General features: G+C 45.1%; 1 protein-coding gene across 1 annotated transcript in view; it reads left to right on the top strand.

Annotated features, from left to right (window-relative positions):
• LOC149328939 (anoctamin-4) overlaps positions 1–18,947 on the top strand; it is a 61,025-nt gene that overhangs the window by 28,053 nt on the left and 14,025 nt on the right. The window contains exons 14-23 of the mRNA XM_089562020.1: positions 7,028–7,090; positions 7,532–7,606; positions 9,824–9,982; positions 10,071–10,107; positions 11,211–11,322; positions 11,813–11,867; positions 12,882–12,976; positions 14,592–14,740; positions 15,913–16,065; positions 17,034–17,086. Coding sequence (XP_089418146.1) covers positions 7,028–7,090; positions 7,532–7,606; positions 9,824–9,982; positions 10,071–10,107; positions 11,211–11,322; positions 11,813–11,867; positions 12,882–12,976; positions 14,592–14,740; positions 15,913–16,065; positions 17,034–17,086 — 951 coding nt within the window. The remainder of the gene's footprint in view (positions 1–7,027; positions 7,091–7,531; positions 7,607–9,823; positions 9,983–10,070; positions 10,108–11,210; positions 11,323–11,812; positions 11,868–12,881; positions 12,977–14,591; positions 14,741–15,912; positions 16,066–17,033; positions 17,087–18,947) is intronic.

Here is an 18,947-nt window from a genome sequence, read left to right as displayed (position 1 = left end):
AAATTACTGGCTAAAAGCAGCGGTATCATCGATTGGTCCCGCGAGTTGCTTTTGACAAACCGTCGCGGACATGAAAGCAACAGTAATAAAAAGAAGTAATATTTGCTCTTGATAACCCAGCCAAAATAAATGCCCCATGCGCAGTCACGTAGGGTCGACACTTTACCGCTCAGGCGGTGCACGCTTGATAAAGCTTACTTCCTTGTACGTTGTTTTGATGGGTTCTGTGCGTCATCGTGTAGAGTTATTCCTTCTGCTAATGAGTGGCCGCAAGAGCTCTTAACTTTATAATTAAGGAATGTTTTTAGCAGCACAGATAATCAGCGCAATATTGTAAATGATAGGTTTCACTGGTGTCATTTATAGTACCCGCCTTTGCCAATACATTTCCAATATTCAGCCGATTACCTGTCCTGCTTGGGATATATACAGGGTGTTTCACCTAAGACTTTATGCAATTTTTAAGGCGAAAGCTTTTAATGTCTCATCGTTGTAAGCAGCAGTTGTCGACAGAGAATGTCACGCTTTTCAGTTGGTCGAAACGGTCGTGACGTCGCAGTGCTCCAATTTCAAACGGGGCCAATTGCCGCCGCGGTGGCTCAGTGGCTATGGTGCTCGGCTGCTGACCCGAAAGACGCGGGTTCGATCCCGGCCGCGGCGGCTAGAATTTCTTTGGAGGAGAAATTCTAGAGGCCCGTGTACTGTGCGATGTCAGTGCACGTTAAAGAACCCCAGGTGGTCGAAATTTCCGGAGCCCTTCACTACGGCGTCTCTCATAGCCTCAGTCGCTTTGGGACGTTAAACCCCCTAAACCATAAACGGGGCCAATTGTACTTTGGCTAGTAACCATGCAACCAATTGAAGGGACCATATAGTGATGCTCCAAGTAAGTGGGACTGAGCTTAGTTAATTGCTTAATTACCCAATTAGCCTAATTAACTTCTCTAATCAGGCCATATAAATAAATAAAACCTAGCAAGAAATTGGTCGAGCTCGGGAATCGAACCCCGGTCTTCGGAGTGCGAGACGAGCATGCTATCCACTCCGCCATGCCAGCTCGATGGTTTGGAATGAACAAAGGCACGTCTAGTGAATACGGTGTCTTCGCTCACTGCCATCCTTCTCCCTTCCCTTCCGGCGAGGTTTAGGTGTCCACCGAGATATGAGAGAGAAATACATTTCCTTTCCTCAAAAACTAATTTACCGACGAGCGAGGCGTAGAACCGAATGGGCGATGGCGTTCTATGGACTCCCTGGCAGCGTTGCAAGACGCTCTCGCGTTCCACTCTTAGAGGCGAAGCTTAACATCTTAACCACACATCAGTGACCACTGGAAACGAAGGGGTCGACCGACTAGCCCGAGGACTAACCAACCGGGCGGCCGGCCCCACGGACCCAGACGCTCTTGCCGAGGCTCCCCAGACCTTTGCCGAAATTACCAACCTCTACAGAGAGATGAGACGCCAGTTCCCGCCTCCACACCCCGACTTGAATCGAGCGCAAGCCACCTTGCTCCGCAGGTTGCAGACACACTCCATCCTTAGCCATTCTAGACTTTCACTCATCACAGACGGGGAATACGACCCCGTCTGCCAAAATTGTTACCAGGGAGAAATCGCCACCCAGGCTCACATCCTCTGGGGTTGCGGTTGAAATCCGCCCCCTCGAACCTTACTGCCAGCTCCCTCCGAAGACGGATGGAACCAACTCCTCAGAAGGCCAGACAAGAGCATCCAACTGGCACTCATTTCGTGGGCCCAGGAAGTCGCCCCCACCTGGGGGCCACACCAAGCCCACCTGCCGTAAATCCCGCCAATCTATGGCAATAAAGTTGTTTCTCTCTCTCTCTCTGACCACAATTTAGGTCAAAAAAGTGCACCCCCCCCTCCTCCCGTGAATTTTGACGGGTGTCCACCGAGATATGTGAGACAGTTACTGCGTAATTTTCTTTCCTCAAATACAATTTTCATTTTCTTCATTACGGGACATCTTCGTCTTTCTTCTTTCACTCCCACTTCCTCCGTTCCTCTACGGTGCGGTTCAGGTGTCCACCGAGATGACAGAGATTTACTGCGCCATTTCCTTTCCTCAAAAACCGTTGCGTTGAAACGGCAAGGCATCGCGCCGAACGGGTGGTGGCGTTCCGTGGACTCCCTGGCAGCGCTACAACACGCTGTCGCGTTCCACTCCTAAAGGCGAAGCTTAAGCTTAAGCTTAATTTGCAGTTAATTAGTATTCAGGCATTAATCAGTAATTAAGCATTAATTAATGATTTGTAATCACTTAGTAATTAGTACTCAATTATATGTGACGCCACCAGTGCCACAGAAGCACTGAAAGTGGTGCGGAAAACGCTTTCGCCTCTACGCACTTTAGACAGTCAAAGTGCCCCCTGAATTTTTAAAAATAAGCTATTTGAATGAGATGCGCGCTTTTTCCGGCATAGCATTGTCAGTGGTGTAGTACATCATAATACAGTCAAGACGTGCTAACTAGCAGGCTTGTTAACCAATATTTAATAGTTAACTTTTAAACTATTACCGTTGGGCTCCTTAATTTTGAGAGGCAGGTAGCCCACCGTAAGTGATGTCCATATCCGTTTTTAGAATTTCGAGAACGCGATTATCCTCGGCGCTGTGGCCCAACAAATTTCGCCTACATCGCGCCAAAATACATGTGGTTTGAGAAGCTTGCAGGCAAAGCAACCTCTCCAGTGCACGTAACTCGTCGAAATAGCCAAAATTTGTTGGGCCACAGCGCCGAGAATAATCGCGTTCTCGAAATTCTAAAAACGGATATGGACATCACTTACGGTGGGCTACATGCCTCTCAATAATTAAGGAGCCCAACGGTAATAGTTTAAAAGTTAACTATTAAATATTGGTTAACAAGCCTGCTAGTTAGCACGTCCTGGCTGTATTATGATGTACTACACCACTGACAATGCTATGCCGGAAAAAGCGCGCATCTAATTCAAATAGCTTATTTTTAAAAATTGCAGAAAGTCTTAGGTGAAACACCCTGTATATGTTCCTGAGTTTTATTTTGTATTGTTCACTAAAAATTTCAATTAACTTCTATTTCTGGACTGTTTTTCATGTGCGGTAAATGGTGTCTGCTTTCGCGTTACGAATAAATCGTTGCGAGAGGTCTGCTTCATGGTTTACAATGTCGGTACTCCTTGGAAGTGTCAAAACTACGCTTAAAGGTGCACTGATGAGGAATCTGAACTTGTCTTTTTTCCGCGGGAACTCAATCTGCACGTTCCGAGCATTCTTAGAAACTTCGACTTATTGCCCTGTGTGGTCGATTTTCCTGATTAAATCGAATTAACGTCCAGCTCCCGCCTTTTTTTTTTGTTTGAATTCTCCACGTACGGTGGTCAGAGTCGACCAACGCGTGGAGCGCCTTTCAGCCAGCTCCATGGGGGCTTGCCGCTCTGCCATCGGCGGAGTAATAGGTAGTAATTTGTAGTAGCAAATAGTCCACGCGTATTATTATTTCTGCGGGCTTATTTTGCAGCTATATTATCTGCGAATGAAACTATTTATTCACAGAAACCTAAAAAACTAAATAAAGCGAAAGCAAAGCCGCCACGGGACTGGGTGAAAGGCACTCCACGCGTTGGCCGACTCCGCCCACCATACGGGGGAGAATTAAAGAAAAAGGCGGGAACCGGATGTTAATTCGAATTAATTAGGGAAATCGGCCACACAGGGCAATAAATCAAAGTTTCTAAGAATGCTCGGAACGTGTGGAATGAGTTCCCGCGGCAAAAAGACGAGTTCAGATTCCTCTTCACTGCACCTTTAAAAACGCGCGGCCGCGCTCGACTCTTGTTGTCGTGCTCGTTTTTAGTTTTCTCTGCCTCCCTTTCCCAACCTTTCGCCTAGTTTCAGCAACACTTTCTTCTTCATTTTCCACGCATACGGGGATGGCAGTCTGCCCAAGTATGTATCGAAAGTTGCTCTCAATACCACTGGTCATATTGAGAGGGCGGGGGTACGCAGGCATTGATGATTTTAGCTTTGCAAGCGTGATCAACGCTTTGGAGTAATAATGCAAGTAAGATTATAAATCCATAAGAAGGACACTTGGGACACGCTGCTCTACAAAAGAAGCAATGCTTTATTACGATATTTACCAGGACCCACGGCCTGTTGCTCATCTTGGAGGTCTGATTGTTCACAAGTTGGTATCATAACCCGCCGGCTTGTACGCTCACTCACTTTTGTAGCATGCAAGTTACTGGATGAACCTTTGCTCCCGTTCACATGAATTGTAGCCTAAATTCTGCATAGTCTTTTAAGCTTATCACACTTAGTGCGCAAAAGTGCCTATTCAAAAAAATGGCTGTATTGTACAGCCCTTGATGAAGCCTGTGCGATAGCCTTTTGTGGGCTTTTTGCGAAACCGGCATTTCGCAGACTTGTACAAAATGTTCGTCGGCTTATGTTATCATAGGGTCTGTGGCCCTTTGCGATTTCTTTTTGTTTTTGAGAGTAGAACACGAAAGGGGCAACTCGACTCAGCAAGAAGTATCTGAAGTGCCACTTGAAAGAAATGTTATTGTTTGTGTGATGCGCAGCTAGCAGACCGATGAAACTCAGATGGACTTGGTGGGCGGCTAGCGGGTAGATGGTTAGATTTTAAAAATACGCGCAAAGTGCAGACGACAATCCACGCATTCAATGTTTCCTTTAATGGCAGTGTGCCCCTGTTGAGACCAGAATCATTTCTTGTAAAGACCTGTAAACACCTTTTCAACGCGAATAGCCTTAGCAGCTCGTTAGAGATTGCAGAAATGGAAGCAGAAATGGAAGAACGAGAAGTCTCTGTACGTCATTCAATAATTTCTCAACTAACCACATTCTCAGTTCTGCTTGAACTTCGCGCCTATAATATGATTTCACATTTTCGTGCGTTTTTCGTAGTTCTAATCATCTTGTCGCCTACCGCATTAAAACAATAAATATAAAAAAACACCGAGTCGCTGACTGCCTACATTAAGCGTTCCGAGTTTTCACCTGTTCCCATATTTGGTAAACTAAATTTCTTTAGCTACTCTATATAAGTCTGAGGCTGTCCTTCTCACACCACCACCACTAACGTTCTGGAAGCCGCAAGAGAGCGGTTGGTTACAAGTGCAACGGTATCGATGGTCTTCTCTTCGTAAAATCCACAACAATTGTGTTTTGTGTTTGGGCCAGAAAACATCTCTGTATTTTTGAATTTTTGTTTTTACTCTGTTTGATCAATGATGCATTGTAAACACTCCTGCATGGGCCCGAAAAGGGCCTGCAGTATGTTCAAATAAATAAATAAATAAAAACAATAAGCAGCAAGTTTTTACCTTGTTTTTTCCCAACGTTGTTTGCCGCAAACGCTCGCCCCTCTCCAACAAGGAAACCGGTCAGTTCTGCCGCTTCATTCACATTCCTCCGGAGTGGCGCTAAAAACTCCGGTTGCCAGAACGATGACTCCCGTGTTTCGGGCACTAAAAGCTGCCATGTAATAAGGGAGTAATTACTCATTGGCGTCCACCCAAGCGCAGCCATACGGCTACAGAGGGAAGCTTTACAGCTTTCTCCGAAACTAGAAACTACAAATCTATTCCACCTTGGGGGATTCCCCTGAACATTTGACCAACACTATTCCCACTTCGAGTTGTCGATAATTTCGCTCTCGCCCTACCATAAGCTGGTTAGCTTGGTAGAGCGACTGCTCCAGTGAAGCAGTGGTCCCGGGTTCGAACCCCGCACCAGGGCGAATTTTTCTTTAACTGCGAAGTTTCTGAGAAAGCTGTATAGCTTTCCTTTGTAGCCGTATGGCCTCGCTCGGGTGGATGTCAATGAGTAATTACTCCCTTATTACAAATCTACTCCACCTTGGGGGATTCCCCTAAACATTTGACTAAAAGCTACCATGATCAATGCTCCGCGCGGTGTGCACCAGGGCCGCTAAATCTAAAGTGAAATATTCAAGCCAGATTGAACTCAAGTGTAGAAAGATAAAGTAAGTGATGCGCAACATTGCTACAAACACCGAGTAGTTTTCTGATAACGCTGCACAATAGGCATATCTTTACTAAATGCTTATAAACCCTAAGTAAATTTTGCTGCTTGAGGGGCATAGAGCGGTATAGTATAAACATAGGCAGTTGGAATGCCAACTGCAATGTATACTGTTTAGAATTATGGCAGATAAATTAGGGTTCAGCCGATAATCATTAAGTTTAACGATCTGGTTATCAGGAGAAGGCAGGCATGCAGGAGGCGGCAGACTATTAGGTGGGTGGTGAGATAAGGAAGTCTGCGGGGATAAGGTGGCCGCAGCTGGCAAAGGACAGGGTTAATTGGAGATGTATTCGAGAGTCCTTTGCCCTGCAGTGAGCGTAGTCAGGCTGATGATGACGATGATGATAATTAATTAAGGTTCACTAAATAAAACAACATTCCCTGAAAATGCCTAAGCATGGAGGACTAGTAAAACAATCAATCCAAAGCACCACGCTGTGGTTAGATAGGCAAAAGTTTTTTATCACTATGTCCCTCTTTATTACAAATTATTCGATGCGCAACAATAAGCATCGAGGTTCTGAAAGACGTAATAACTTTATGAAGTCATTGAGGTAAGGTTGCAAGTTCACCAAACTGAGGCTTGGCAACATAACGGCCAATTTTTCTGTTGTCCGTCTTTGTAGGTGGTCGCCGCAACCAATAGCTCAGAATTTTTTTTTACTATAGCAATAATAATTCTTGGATAAGGCGGTCATCGGGCAGATATGCCGCTATTGCGGGCCAGGAGCACTGCGGAGCAAACGACAACAGTTAACTTGATGATCTCCGCATTTCTTCCTTAACAGCACGTACACTGAACGACGACCTCGCATAAACCAATCGCCCTGTGGTCTACCGTAATATCAGGGTACACATAGCTAGCCTTTCCAATTCGTTTTTCAGCTGTCACATCGTTTCTATTCAACCTCCAGACTATTTTTGTTTTCGTTTCCTTTGAAACAATCCAGGATGTGGTGAATCCAGAGTATGAAGCCAAGGCCACTGTATACAAGCTGAACCCAGTTACTATGGTAAGACCAGTATTTTTCATTACAAAAAATACAAAAAGAAAAGTTGTTCTCTTTTATTAGTGGAGGGGTGGAGTTAAAGGTTTTCTACTACCTGTGTAAAAGCTCGGGAGCCGGCGACCTCTTATCGGCTCTGCTTCTTCATCCTGTGCATTTTGTTCAATTCTAACACTTTTAAAAGATCTCTAATAAAATCTACTTTTTTTTTCATCTGCAGACAACTCACTCACAAGACGGTCTTCTGATATTTGACCCCATGAAAATCTCAGTAATAATAGAAACTACTATCGAAGGCGGCATCTTTCATTTTCTTGTTGCATTTAAAATACTCTTTTCAATTGATTTTTCTCCAAATCCTGTATTTGGCGTACGAGTAATTCGCCACGTCTGCGAGCATACCGCACGCAAACGTCCAAAAGCAACCCTTGTATTTTTTTTTTTCAGAGGTACGAGCCTTATGTGCCTTTGTGGGAGAAGATCATAAGAATATCCGGGGCCAACTCTGTCGTTTTATTCATGGTAAGTGACGAGTAGGGCAGTTCAAGGAGGTCATCACCGTTCGCCCTTTAAACGATGCGTCATCAAGCAAATAATGTTCACTCTGCTTAGCGAATGGCATGGAAGGGGAAATACAATAGGAGACCCATGTCCCCTTTTCAATTACTCAATGCTCTTAGAGGCGGCAAACTAAACAACATTAACAATAAGCGCATATTTTAAGAAACTATTTTATTGACAGACGAATCAGAGAAAGAAGCGTGGCCCAATATCTCCTACTCCCTATTTTTTGTGTCCGTATCGAGCTGTCATTCCGTAACACATGTACGCTTTCAGTCTTCGCAAGCAGTATGACTTTTTCTTGAAAATGGAAAAAAGAGATGTTCTTAGTAACAGTAGTGCGGGGCATGGAAGCACGGGACAAGCACTGAACCCGGTGACCTCTCAAGAATGTTCTAGACCAAATAGGCTCAGGCGTGATTACCAGCCACCTCAAGCAGAAACCGCGACTGGAGCTCTATCGCCGGCAGCGAGTAGGCCCAGCATGATCATACATGTCTTGGTGGTCATGAGCAGTTTTGCTAGTCGGCTCTGCTGCGTAATGAGATGACAACCGCTTTGGATGCGTTACAACAGCTTTGGTTCGACTCCCAGCCGCCTCTCCTTGCGGTAATTTAATTTTGCGCGATATGGCACGACTCCTTTTTTTTTTTTTACGCACTGCTTCAAGAAACTTGCCACTTTATGTCAATTTACCTGCTTTTCAGGAAGTGTTGTATCTTTTCGTTTGTTTTCTATGGCACTGAAGACATGAATGCATACAAAAAGCTTCAAATTATGAGGCTAGTGCCTCACAATTTGTGTACTGCGCAATTAGAAGGGAGCGGTCTGCTAACAATGGGCCCTACTAAAACAGCGAATAAAAAAGTGCGTTACTCCTTCGTATCGTTTAGAAACCTACATCACGCACTCGAGAGGGTCAGCTGCCGCAACAGTAATAAAGCATCCTGTATCAAACGCGCGAACAGAGACAAGCACAAGAGACGAGGGAATTAACAGACGAACACAGCGCTCTTGTTGTGCTTTACGATGCTTAACTGTGTTCTTCTGTTTTCACGTCTCTTGTGCTTGATTTCGCGCTGTTTGATTCAGGGTGCTTAACCAACTAGCCCGCCAAAGCTGCTGCAAGCGGCGATTCCAGCTGGTACAATACAGTGAAGCGCTAAGTGGAAGTATCTCGTTTCTTTCCTTTCTAATAGCAATAACACTAGATTATCTGAACAAAACAATATGCTTCTACCAAAAGTGAACACAAATTATGGAAAACAAACTGCTTTTTTCTCCGCCATCAAAACCTGGAATTCATTACCACTAGCAATCAAATCCGCACGTTCGCAGCCCGCTTTCTACACTTTACTAAAAAAACATCTCCTATCAACCCATTCAGCTTGATGCCATGCTTAAGGTTGCCTTCATCTTATTTTCTGTTCCCCACTCTGACAGCAAACGGTCATATTGTTAATCTTCTGGAACCTCTTTTTTTTTTCTCCGCCTGTGTATTATATCTGCATTTATTCAATGCCCATTGTTATCTGATGTCTTTTTGTGTTCTTTCTATTGCTCTTATGTTCTGCTATTTTATGCCTTTTTTGTTAAATTATGCCCGCTAACTATTGTATAACTTATTCATTGCCGCAAATTACAATAATAGGTTTTAACTTGATTGTATACTTTTATAGCTCCTCTGCCAAAATTATGCACTTTCCTTATGTATTCCTGATGGGAGGTCCCCCTGACAGTTTTCACTTTGGGACCTCCTACTGTACTAACTTTTTTATGAAACTTACAACTCATTTGTATTTCGTTTTAATAAACCTTCAAACCTTCAGACAGTCGGTATGCTCACAAGGAAGCCGCAACGCTGGCAGGGACTGGACAGTCAGCGCTTTTTTTTACCTTCGAACGCCGGTATTAGCGGTGCTTCCAAAGGGGCAGGCCGTCGAGCCACTAGTCGATGATCGCGGCCAGCCTCTGGAATAAAGTTGTCCTAGGCATTATCGGAGTGCAAAGTGGCACGGCCTCGAAGTCATCGATCCAGTCGTAGATTAATAAAGTGCGCATTATTCGCTATATAAGATACCCGTGAGTGATTCGCACAATGAACGCTCTCTTAAAAGTCACCGCTAGCCGTTAACACCACCGAGCGTTAGATGCAATGATAAGGTTGGTTGCTTGCAGCTGTGCCTGGTGATATGCACGGTGTTCGGCATAATCGCCTACCGCATCATCCTGGTTGCGCTGTTGTCACGGGACCAGAACTGGCGTGCACTGGCACATGTTACCACGGCTGTCACTGCCTCGATGCTCAACCTCGTCATCATCTTGCTCATGAACAGGGTACCAGCACCCTTTGAACTCTTATCATTTCTGTTGACTCTCTGCAACACAACTTTTCTTATCTGTATTACTGTTCTACCCCGCGCAGGTCTACAGCAGGATAGCCACGCGACTGACTGACATCGGTATGCATTTCTCTTTCGGGAATTTGCTCACTCTCTCATTCTTCTGACGTGTTAATATTGCCACGCTGCAGTGACGACGGGCGTTGAAAAAGGAGTAAACAATGACAGGCGAGCTGGATAAGATATCAAAACTATTTGTTGGGCTGGTCGTTCTAACAGGAGAAGGAAAAAAGTACGGCGGCGATGATGACGAAAATTTACTGCGATGTCTTCGGAAAGAGGATAACTGTCTTTGTGTGCCTTGCTTTACTTTAAACTTGGGTCGATACTTTCGAGATAACGCGCCTACATTGTAGCGAACAGTCCTAAAGCATTGGAGTTGTTTGCTTGTGATTGTGATCGTTCGGAACAATCTAATCGCGTCCAGGCAACGATAGCAAGATAATTTGCTTCGCGGAACCAACACAAAATAGGAAACCATGTTCCGGCGGCTATAAGTCAACAACATTCCCTAAATAGGCAGCAAAACATTGAAACAATATATTCGCGCATATCTGTTATTCGCGCAGCGCAAACTTGAAGACCGCTGCAGCCCTTCTGAACACCTGATTTGACGACCATAGCCCGTAAAAGCAGTAATCATCTTTCAGCGACAAATAATACTTTTTAGAGATCTTCACTAAGGCGAGTTTACGTAGACTTGTGTGTAAGTACGAAAGCTTTAGTGATGCATAATTTATAAAATTCGTACCACCATGCCGAACGTCAGCTATAATGCGCACTTTAGTGGAGGGATGCAATTTTGTTCACTTATAAAATCTTAGTATAGGAGAATTTCACATTTCGCCTCCATTGAAATGCAACCGCTGCTACTGGGTTCCAGTTTGCGCATTGGTGGTCAGCAGGAAGAAGCCACAGCAAATAACACCACGGCAGGTTTATTTTATAATTTAAGCCCCTCCTGATGCGAACGATAATTGTCAACCTCCTAAAATTTGCCTCAGCGTTTTGTTCCTTAAACTGTTCAAATGAATGTTTTATACCATCGTGGACGTTGATCCTGCTGCGCCATTGCTACAGCAAGGAGTGAAATTTTGTCAAATATTGTGCTTCTATTCAAAAACATTGTTCTTTTTTATTCTACCATCTTACTTTTCTTTCAGAGCGCCCAAGGACGCAACGAGAATACGAGGACAGCTTCACATTCAAGATGTTCCTGTTCACGTTCCTCAACACCTATTCTTCACTGATATACATCGCGTTCTTTAAAGGAAGGTAAGCTCGCGCACGTATGTTATGACAATTTGTTTCCCCAGTGTATTATAGTTTTCCTGATTATTCGCTGCACTCATTCTACAAACAATGTAAAAGAGCAGAGAATTTACTACGGAGAAGCACAGCCTGCCATGTGGCCTTTGTTAAATCAGGCTTGCGTTTTTCAAAGCAAGACCACACTATAATGGATCAAAGCAGAAGCCTGGTTATCACCATATCTTGCAGTTGAACAAACTTCGATGCAGTTCGTAGTTTCAATATACACGTACGTGTGATCAGCAATCAGCATAGAGTCACAGCGTAAAAGGTCCCTTTACTGAGCACTACCCCGTGCTTTAATTTAGCGCTCAGAAAAGTTTCATTCTGCCTTAGTTTGAGTTCGTTAAGAACTTTTGTAATACGAACAAAAGGTCACGTTGCAACCATCAAAACGAACTGGGGAACATTGAACTGTACAAGCTGTCATATTCTATGTGCTTCCTTTACACAGGTTCTCCGGACATCCAGGCAAGGAAGGAACTTTGTTTGGGTACAGTTTGGACAAGGTACGTCCATAAAAAGCCACACTCTTTCCCTTGCTCAGAGAAAGACCGCATTAAGCAGCGGACAGACAATCTGACCTAATGTCATAAGTTATCTTTGAACTCTCTGCTGTTTTAGTCTGGTAAGTAAAGTAAGTAAACCCAGACATTAGACACCTATAGCATACCATGTGCCGTATTACCGTTACCGGTACCGGAGTACCGGGAGCCTGCGCTCAGCCAATGCGCATGCGCAAATTGTCTTCACGGCGCCAGATGGCGCCACATAGCCGGCAGCTATGCTACCGCCCGCAACGTCGGAACCAATCAGCGCGTACTCACCGCCGGTGGGCTCCCGGTACTCCGATAACGGTAACGGTAACGCGGTACACGGTATGCTAAAGGTGTCTATTGTGTAGTTTAAAGCGAGCTTGCGCGAGGGTAAGCTCAGAATAAAAGCACTTTTCGCATAGAAATCGAAGGTCTTCGTTTCGCTCATTGTCAGCTCATGACAGATGCACACTATTCTGTGACTATGTCTTTTCAACTAATGACAATAAGCGAGCGTTTAAAGAGGGAAGGCCCCATACACAGGCTATTCCATCTCAGTGGTGTTTGATAGCTTTAGCAGTGGCTGTGTTTCTTGAGTAATTAATGTGATAGTATTAAAGTCACAACTTGAACAGCCATGATCTAGCATCGAATACACAAGGCCAGACAGCGTCTGCGATGCTCTGACCGGCCCACACGAGGACACATGCCCGAAAGCGGAGCCGTTTGCGAGCCTTATACGCGCATGTCTTTACAAATGTTTACTCTGAGCTCTACGACATACGTGTCACACGGCCAATCATGACATTTTTTTGTTTTCGGCCTTCTTCCTAGAAGACAATACCAAGTACCAGCACACTCGCTGAATGGTCGTGTGTCCACTATTCCCTTGAAGATCAACGCTTTCAAGCAAAGTGCTCCTGCCTCACACTTCCATGTAGTGTGTCCAAGGCAGTAATACAAAGCCTTTTTTGTCCTTATTTTTAGTGCGAAGGTGGCTGCCTATACGAAGTGTGCGTCCAGCTGGCCATTGTAATGGTGGGCAAGCAAGTAATCAACAACATCCAGGAAATTGGACAACCGTGAGAATCCATCTTGCTCCTTGCATCGTCTAACGTTCTGTCTCTTTGATTTAATTTCTTTTTGTACTCATAGAGCAGAAAACGACAGCATGGCAAGAGGAATGATGAGTGTTAAAACCACAGCTCGATTGGCAAAAACAACGCGAGGATAAGAAAGTGCAAACAGTAAAATCTGAAATGTAACAGTTCACCACCTGTCAGCAAGGCCGGTCTAAGCAAGCAGCAAGGTAAACCCCACAAAGCACGCAAAAACTGAGCAAGGGTAAAAACATAAAAACCGTGCTGAAGCAAAAACGCAAAAACTGAGATTGTTTAGGGGTGACCTGTTCCTGGTGTCACTAGCAGTACCGCTGTGATTTCATCCCTGCTTGTTTTTCTTTTTATGCAGGTCATTTGCGGCTCAATTGCTCTAAAAAATCATCAATCATCCTTTATTATTCCTGCTTAAATGTTTTCTTCCATTGTTATTGTAAATAGTTTAGCGTCATCACTACATCGAGCTATCTTCGCTCTGCATTCTTCGTTAAACAGTTTACCCTCTATTCTATATTGTTCAATCCACTTTATAATTTTCTTTTCCTTGACTCCGCGATTTCGGCTATCATTCCCAACCTGACCTTTGGCTTTCGCATTTGCGCGATAGCTTGGGATAGCTTGAGGAGAGATCTTCCTGGCTCCTGAAGCAGAGTTATTAAGGATAATAAGGCTATTGTGAGCCTATCAGTGAGACAAACCATAATTTACTGTTGCATTTCCGGACACCCAGGCCGATGCCATGCCGAAACGAATTGTCCTTGCGATGTGCTTAAATCCAAGACTCGACCTTTAGCGTCACTAATATTCTTCTTCAGGATAGTTCAAAATCGTATGGCCTCTCAATATGAACTAAGGGCTCTTATGTAGCGTTTTGTTTTTAGAAAATTTGGCCTATTATGTCTGACAATAAGTAACCCTTCTGTTCACAAATCAAGATAGCGAGAACCAGTTTTTTCAACAGTAGTAACAACTGCCTAGGAGTTGTTTGTAAAGCTGGCATGAACTCAAAACTAGCTGTCCTGCGGCGTCCCGCTGGGGCTATACTCTACTGTGCCTCGATAGAAACTGTGGAACATATCCTGCTTGAGTGTCCTGCGTATGCTAACGAGCGTGCGTACTATGAACATTGCATGCAGAAGCTCTGCCCAGTGCCCCTAACAATGGACAAAGTTTTAGGTCCCTTAGCCTGCTTCAGGCAACAGAGACTTGCAATGAACTTTCTTTCTACATATTTAAAAGACATTGGACATCTCGATAAGCTTTAAATTCACTTGCACGTTACCTTCATGCATTCTTCATGCAGTGCACTTCGGCAGCCCATTTGTCGGACTATGCACTCCATCATTCCATCGGTTACATCAATACTCGCCATTGCATCCTTAGTACCCATTTCATGGCCGCATTTTATATTCTTCTTTTTTTCTTTTACCTCTTCCGCGCTGCTCTTCTTGTGTCTTTATCTCCCAAATTCCCCTCCCTACGCAGAGTAGCATGCCAGCGATTTTTAAACGCCGGCTAAATTCTCTGTATTTCATTAAAGAGTCTCTCTCTCTCTCTCTGTTCCTTCAAATCACCGCAGACTGGTCATGAACTGGTGGCGTTCCTGGCGGCGGGACCGCATCAAGCGAGACAGCGGAGACCGAAGGAGCTGCGTGCCTCGCTGGGAAACCGACTACGTGCTGGCTCCGTGGCACACGCTGTCTCTCTTCGACGAATACCTTGAGATGGGTGCGCGCACCTCGTTTCTTTCCTCCGACCCTTTTTGTAGCGAGAGCTGCACTACGCCTGCTCTTCGAGCCTTCGGCGTGGCACCCATCGAGCTCCGTGGCGGCGCCGGGGCCTTGAGCCGGGTGGTCACGTGGTGCAGAGCAGCTGCTGCTGCCGGCGGCGCGGCGCGCCGGTGAATCCGAGCTGCGACAGCTGTGCGCATGCGCTGTGTCGAGTGGAGAGGGTGAGAGGGGAAGAGGTGTCGCAGCTGTATAAATAGGCGGCTCGGCGGAGTTCTCGCGCCTTACGAATTTGAAAAACAGCGCAATCAAAGACGAGACACAAGAGAAGGACAAAACACCAGCGCTGTGTTTTGTCCTTCTCTTGTGTCTCGTCTTTGATTGCGCTGTTTTTCCAATTCCTAAAACATATACCAACCAGCCCGTATTTGCCCTCTTCTCGCTTCACTCCAGGTTTAACCATAGTTAAACCACAGCCAATTTTTTGGATTAAGTTGTTCTGAATACCGTTTAAATGTCATCTTTCAACAATCCTAGTTTATTAGTTAACTGTTCCTCTGCCAAGAGTTAATTTTTCTGTACTTGTGTTGCGGGGAACAGAACTGGTCGAGCTGAATTTCCAGCTTTTTTTCCCGCACACCTCCCCTTCATCAGAATAAAAAAATAGGCTATCATATTACATGTCTAATAATGCGTGGTATAGAGTAAACTTCAATCGATTGCAGACTGCAGCCCTATGTTTGCGTAGACTGCGCCCTGGCTCTTGGTGTATACTGTCTAATTTAGGAACATATTCAAATTAGCCCAAATAAAAGCGCTACTTGATAGAGTTTTCAAAGGCTATGCAAAATTGCCTACAGTTTTTGCTTCAGTATTTGAATATCAGGCGTGTCATTTCTTGCCACCTCCGCCGCGCTGGCTCAGTGGTTATGGTGCTCGGCTGCTGAACCGAAAGGCGAAGGTTTGATCCCGACCACGATGGTCGAATTTCGATGGAGGTGAAATGCTGGAAGCCCGTGTACCGTGCGATGTCAGTGCACGTTAAAGAACCGGTTCGATGTCAGTGCACGTTAAATCAAAATTCCGGAGCCCTTCACTTCGACGTCCCTCATAGCCTGAGTCGCTTTGGGACGTTAGACCCCCATAAACATAAACAATTCTTCCCACCTGCAGCGATTCAGTTCGGCTTCGTCACCCTGTTTGTGGCCGCTTTCCCTCTGGCGCCGCTCTTCGCGCTGCTCAACAACATCGTGGAGATCCGCCTGGATGCCTACAAGTACACGTCGCAGATGCGCAGGCCCCTCGCTGAGAGGGTGCCCAACATTGGTGAGCCACAGCATACGCCCATGCTAAATCTTTGCTGCACTTCCCGCAATATGTACGCGCGTTATTAGTAGTGCACCTTATCAGTGACGTCATGAGCAATTTAAGTTTCAGCCATTTCTTCCTGAAGAATTGCAATCGGAAGTTCACTCCTTTTAACCGCAGCGATGGCCTAGTCGTTTGAGCCTCCACCTCGCATGCGGGAGGTGCAGGGTTCGATCCCCAGTAACTCCGAGTACCCACCGGGCATAAAAGGGGTACAAGCTTTCCCCTGCCTGGTGAACGGCTCCTTTAGGGTTAAATACTTGATAAATAGGTATCTGATAAGTAGGTACCTTGAGTAGAAGAAAAAACGTATGGCATGGCGTTCTTTGCGCACAGATAGCCTTGCGCCAAAAAAATGATCATCGTTAGTCGATCCTTTTAAGTTTAGCCACCGTCTCAGAAACTGCATGTCTTAGCGCGACAGTGGAATATGTTGTGCAAGAAGGTGTGTTTGTCTCCTTTTGCTCTCGTATTAAGGCTAGTGAAAATGCACGTGGGACAACACTGAATATCTAGATACTATACGTTTTACGTCAACATAGCGTAATTGCAAGATAAAGTATTCGCATTCCTACAGATAGAGTATCATCGGTTTGCCTTGTTTTTAAGCCTAGCGGACCAAAAACATCGCCTCTCCTTGAAATCATGTACAGTCTTTGCCAAAAGTAGCCCGGCAACTATGGTTTGTTTCTAAGCGTCCAAGCGAAGCACCTATGGCAGCCCTTAATCGCCGAATCTGTGCAAAGTAAGGTGAACCCTTGTCCTGAGAGTCTGACACCTTTTGGTCTTTAGGGGTGCCGTAAAGGCTCCATTATACGGTTGAGAAGCAAAAACCTGTTGATCGGTTACTTTTCGCAAAGAGGGTACACCCAGTTAGCTACTGCCACTGTGTTCTTATCGCTTTCCTTCCTTTGTCGCATCTGCAGGTGCTTGGCAGGTGATTCTCAAGGGCGTCTCCGTTTTCGCTGTCATATGCAATGTAAGTCCTTGCTATGAAATCTCAATGTGTAATGTTGACCAATTATTTCCTAAACTATAATTCAAGTGATGATTTAAAGACTCGCGATGGCATAATTCAAACGGCGCAGCATTGGCTTATTATGGTAGGATACAACTTAAAAAAACAGCAGTTACTAACACTGGGCCGCGGTCCCCGGCGTCTTTATTACTCCGCTGGCTAATCGCAACAGTAAACGAAGTCAGGTTTTTAATTCACTTTATCAAACAATCTACGTATCAAAATTCTAGAGCTCATAATTTTTTTATTGTGATAAGCTTCTTGTTTAAGTAACAAGAAATGTTTAAGCAGCGGACTACTTTTTCGTCGTGGAGGAATTCTGTGCACGGAGGCTGAATGTGGGCGGAGCTTCACTGCAGACTTAAGTTGTATCCGACTATAGAGGCACAGCATTCGCTTCATATGCAAGGGTACCGTGGATCGAATCTCGTTGCCGAGCACTCTCCATCGGCTAAAGAAAACATGTCTATAGAATTTAATAACCAGACCTCGGGTGCGGCCCGATCCCAGTGGCCAAACCTGACAACGCACTGCCTCATCAGAACAGTATTCGGCAACCCTTGTGTAGAGCGTGGCCACCACCTTCTTTATGGATACACTAAAAACCCCAGCCCTCAGTTCCCAGTGCCTCATCAGGGTGGTGTTCAGACCTGTGACGCAACAGAGGGCGCTAAGAATCTCTGAATCCATCCAAGCCGCCGTTGGAAAATGAACCTGGGAACGTTTAACCCTAACCTTATACAGTGAGGCTGGTCTGACTGTGTTGTTCGAGGAACTAGCGAGTATTAAAGGGAATGCTAAAAGACAGTGCCAATGGGTTGGCATGTACCGTGCTTGTGGTTCAGCGGACAGACGAGAATTAGCTGCGAGGTTTCTAATGAATGTCCGTATAGCTGGCAACACAGAGAAGTTTTATAGCATGCACGAGAGGGTGGCAGTTATCGCATTTAAGAATAATAAGAGGTACAAAATGAAGGTGGTACAAGCCTACGCGTATACATCCAGTAATGATGACCACAAAGTCGCATGCTTCTATGAAAACGTAGAATCGGCAAACGGGTAAGTAAACACACAACGTACTGTACTGGTGGATGATTTCAGTGCTCAGATAGGCAAAAAAGGCTGGACACCCTGAAGTTGATGAGTGTAGAATAGGTTCTAGGAGCAGCAAGGGGAGTTATTAGTGGAATTTCAAGAATGAGACAATTTACAGATCATAAATTCCTTCTTGAGCAATCAGGAGAACCCGAAGTGGACGTAAAATAGGCCTAATAGCCAGACTTAAATCGTCGACCTCGCTTAAATCGTCGACCACGTCGGCCTGTCCATCTCTAGTATGTCTTTTTTTTTGTTGTGCCTTCTTATTACCAAAACCATGCACCAGCTTGCCCACATACAAGTTCAGGTTTGATTTATGGTAGTTTAGTGTCCCAATGCGATTCAGGTTATCGGGTACGCCTTAGTGAAGGGCTCCGGAAATTTCGACCACCTGGGGTTCTTCAATGTGCACTGACATCGCACAGTACACGGGTCTCTACCGTTTCGCCTCCATCGAGATTCGACCGCCATGGCCGGCATCGAATCCGCGTCTTTCGGGTCAGTAGCCGAGCGCCATAACCACTGATCCAACGCGGTGGTTATGCTATAAGTTCTAATTAAGCACTTAAATGAAATGGGCTGTATGCTGCGCACTTACCCTGTCATCGTGCGGGGTGTGGATGTGCCCGGTAAAGTATGGTGTAGTAAGCAAAGGATAGTAAGAAAGAAAGAAAGTATTTTTAGCATAAAACATCAAATACAAACACACAACTTCAGGGACCCA

Source organism: Amblyomma mixtum, chromosome 9 (genome assembly GCF_055824585.1).
Source record: "Amblyomma mixtum isolate Tamu chromosome 9, ASM5582458v1, whole genome shotgun sequence".
Taxonomy (NCBI): Eukaryota; Metazoa; Arthropoda; class Arachnida; order Ixodida; family Ixodidae; genus Amblyomma; species Amblyomma mixtum.
This window is presented reverse-complemented; position numbering and strand designations above follow the sequence as displayed.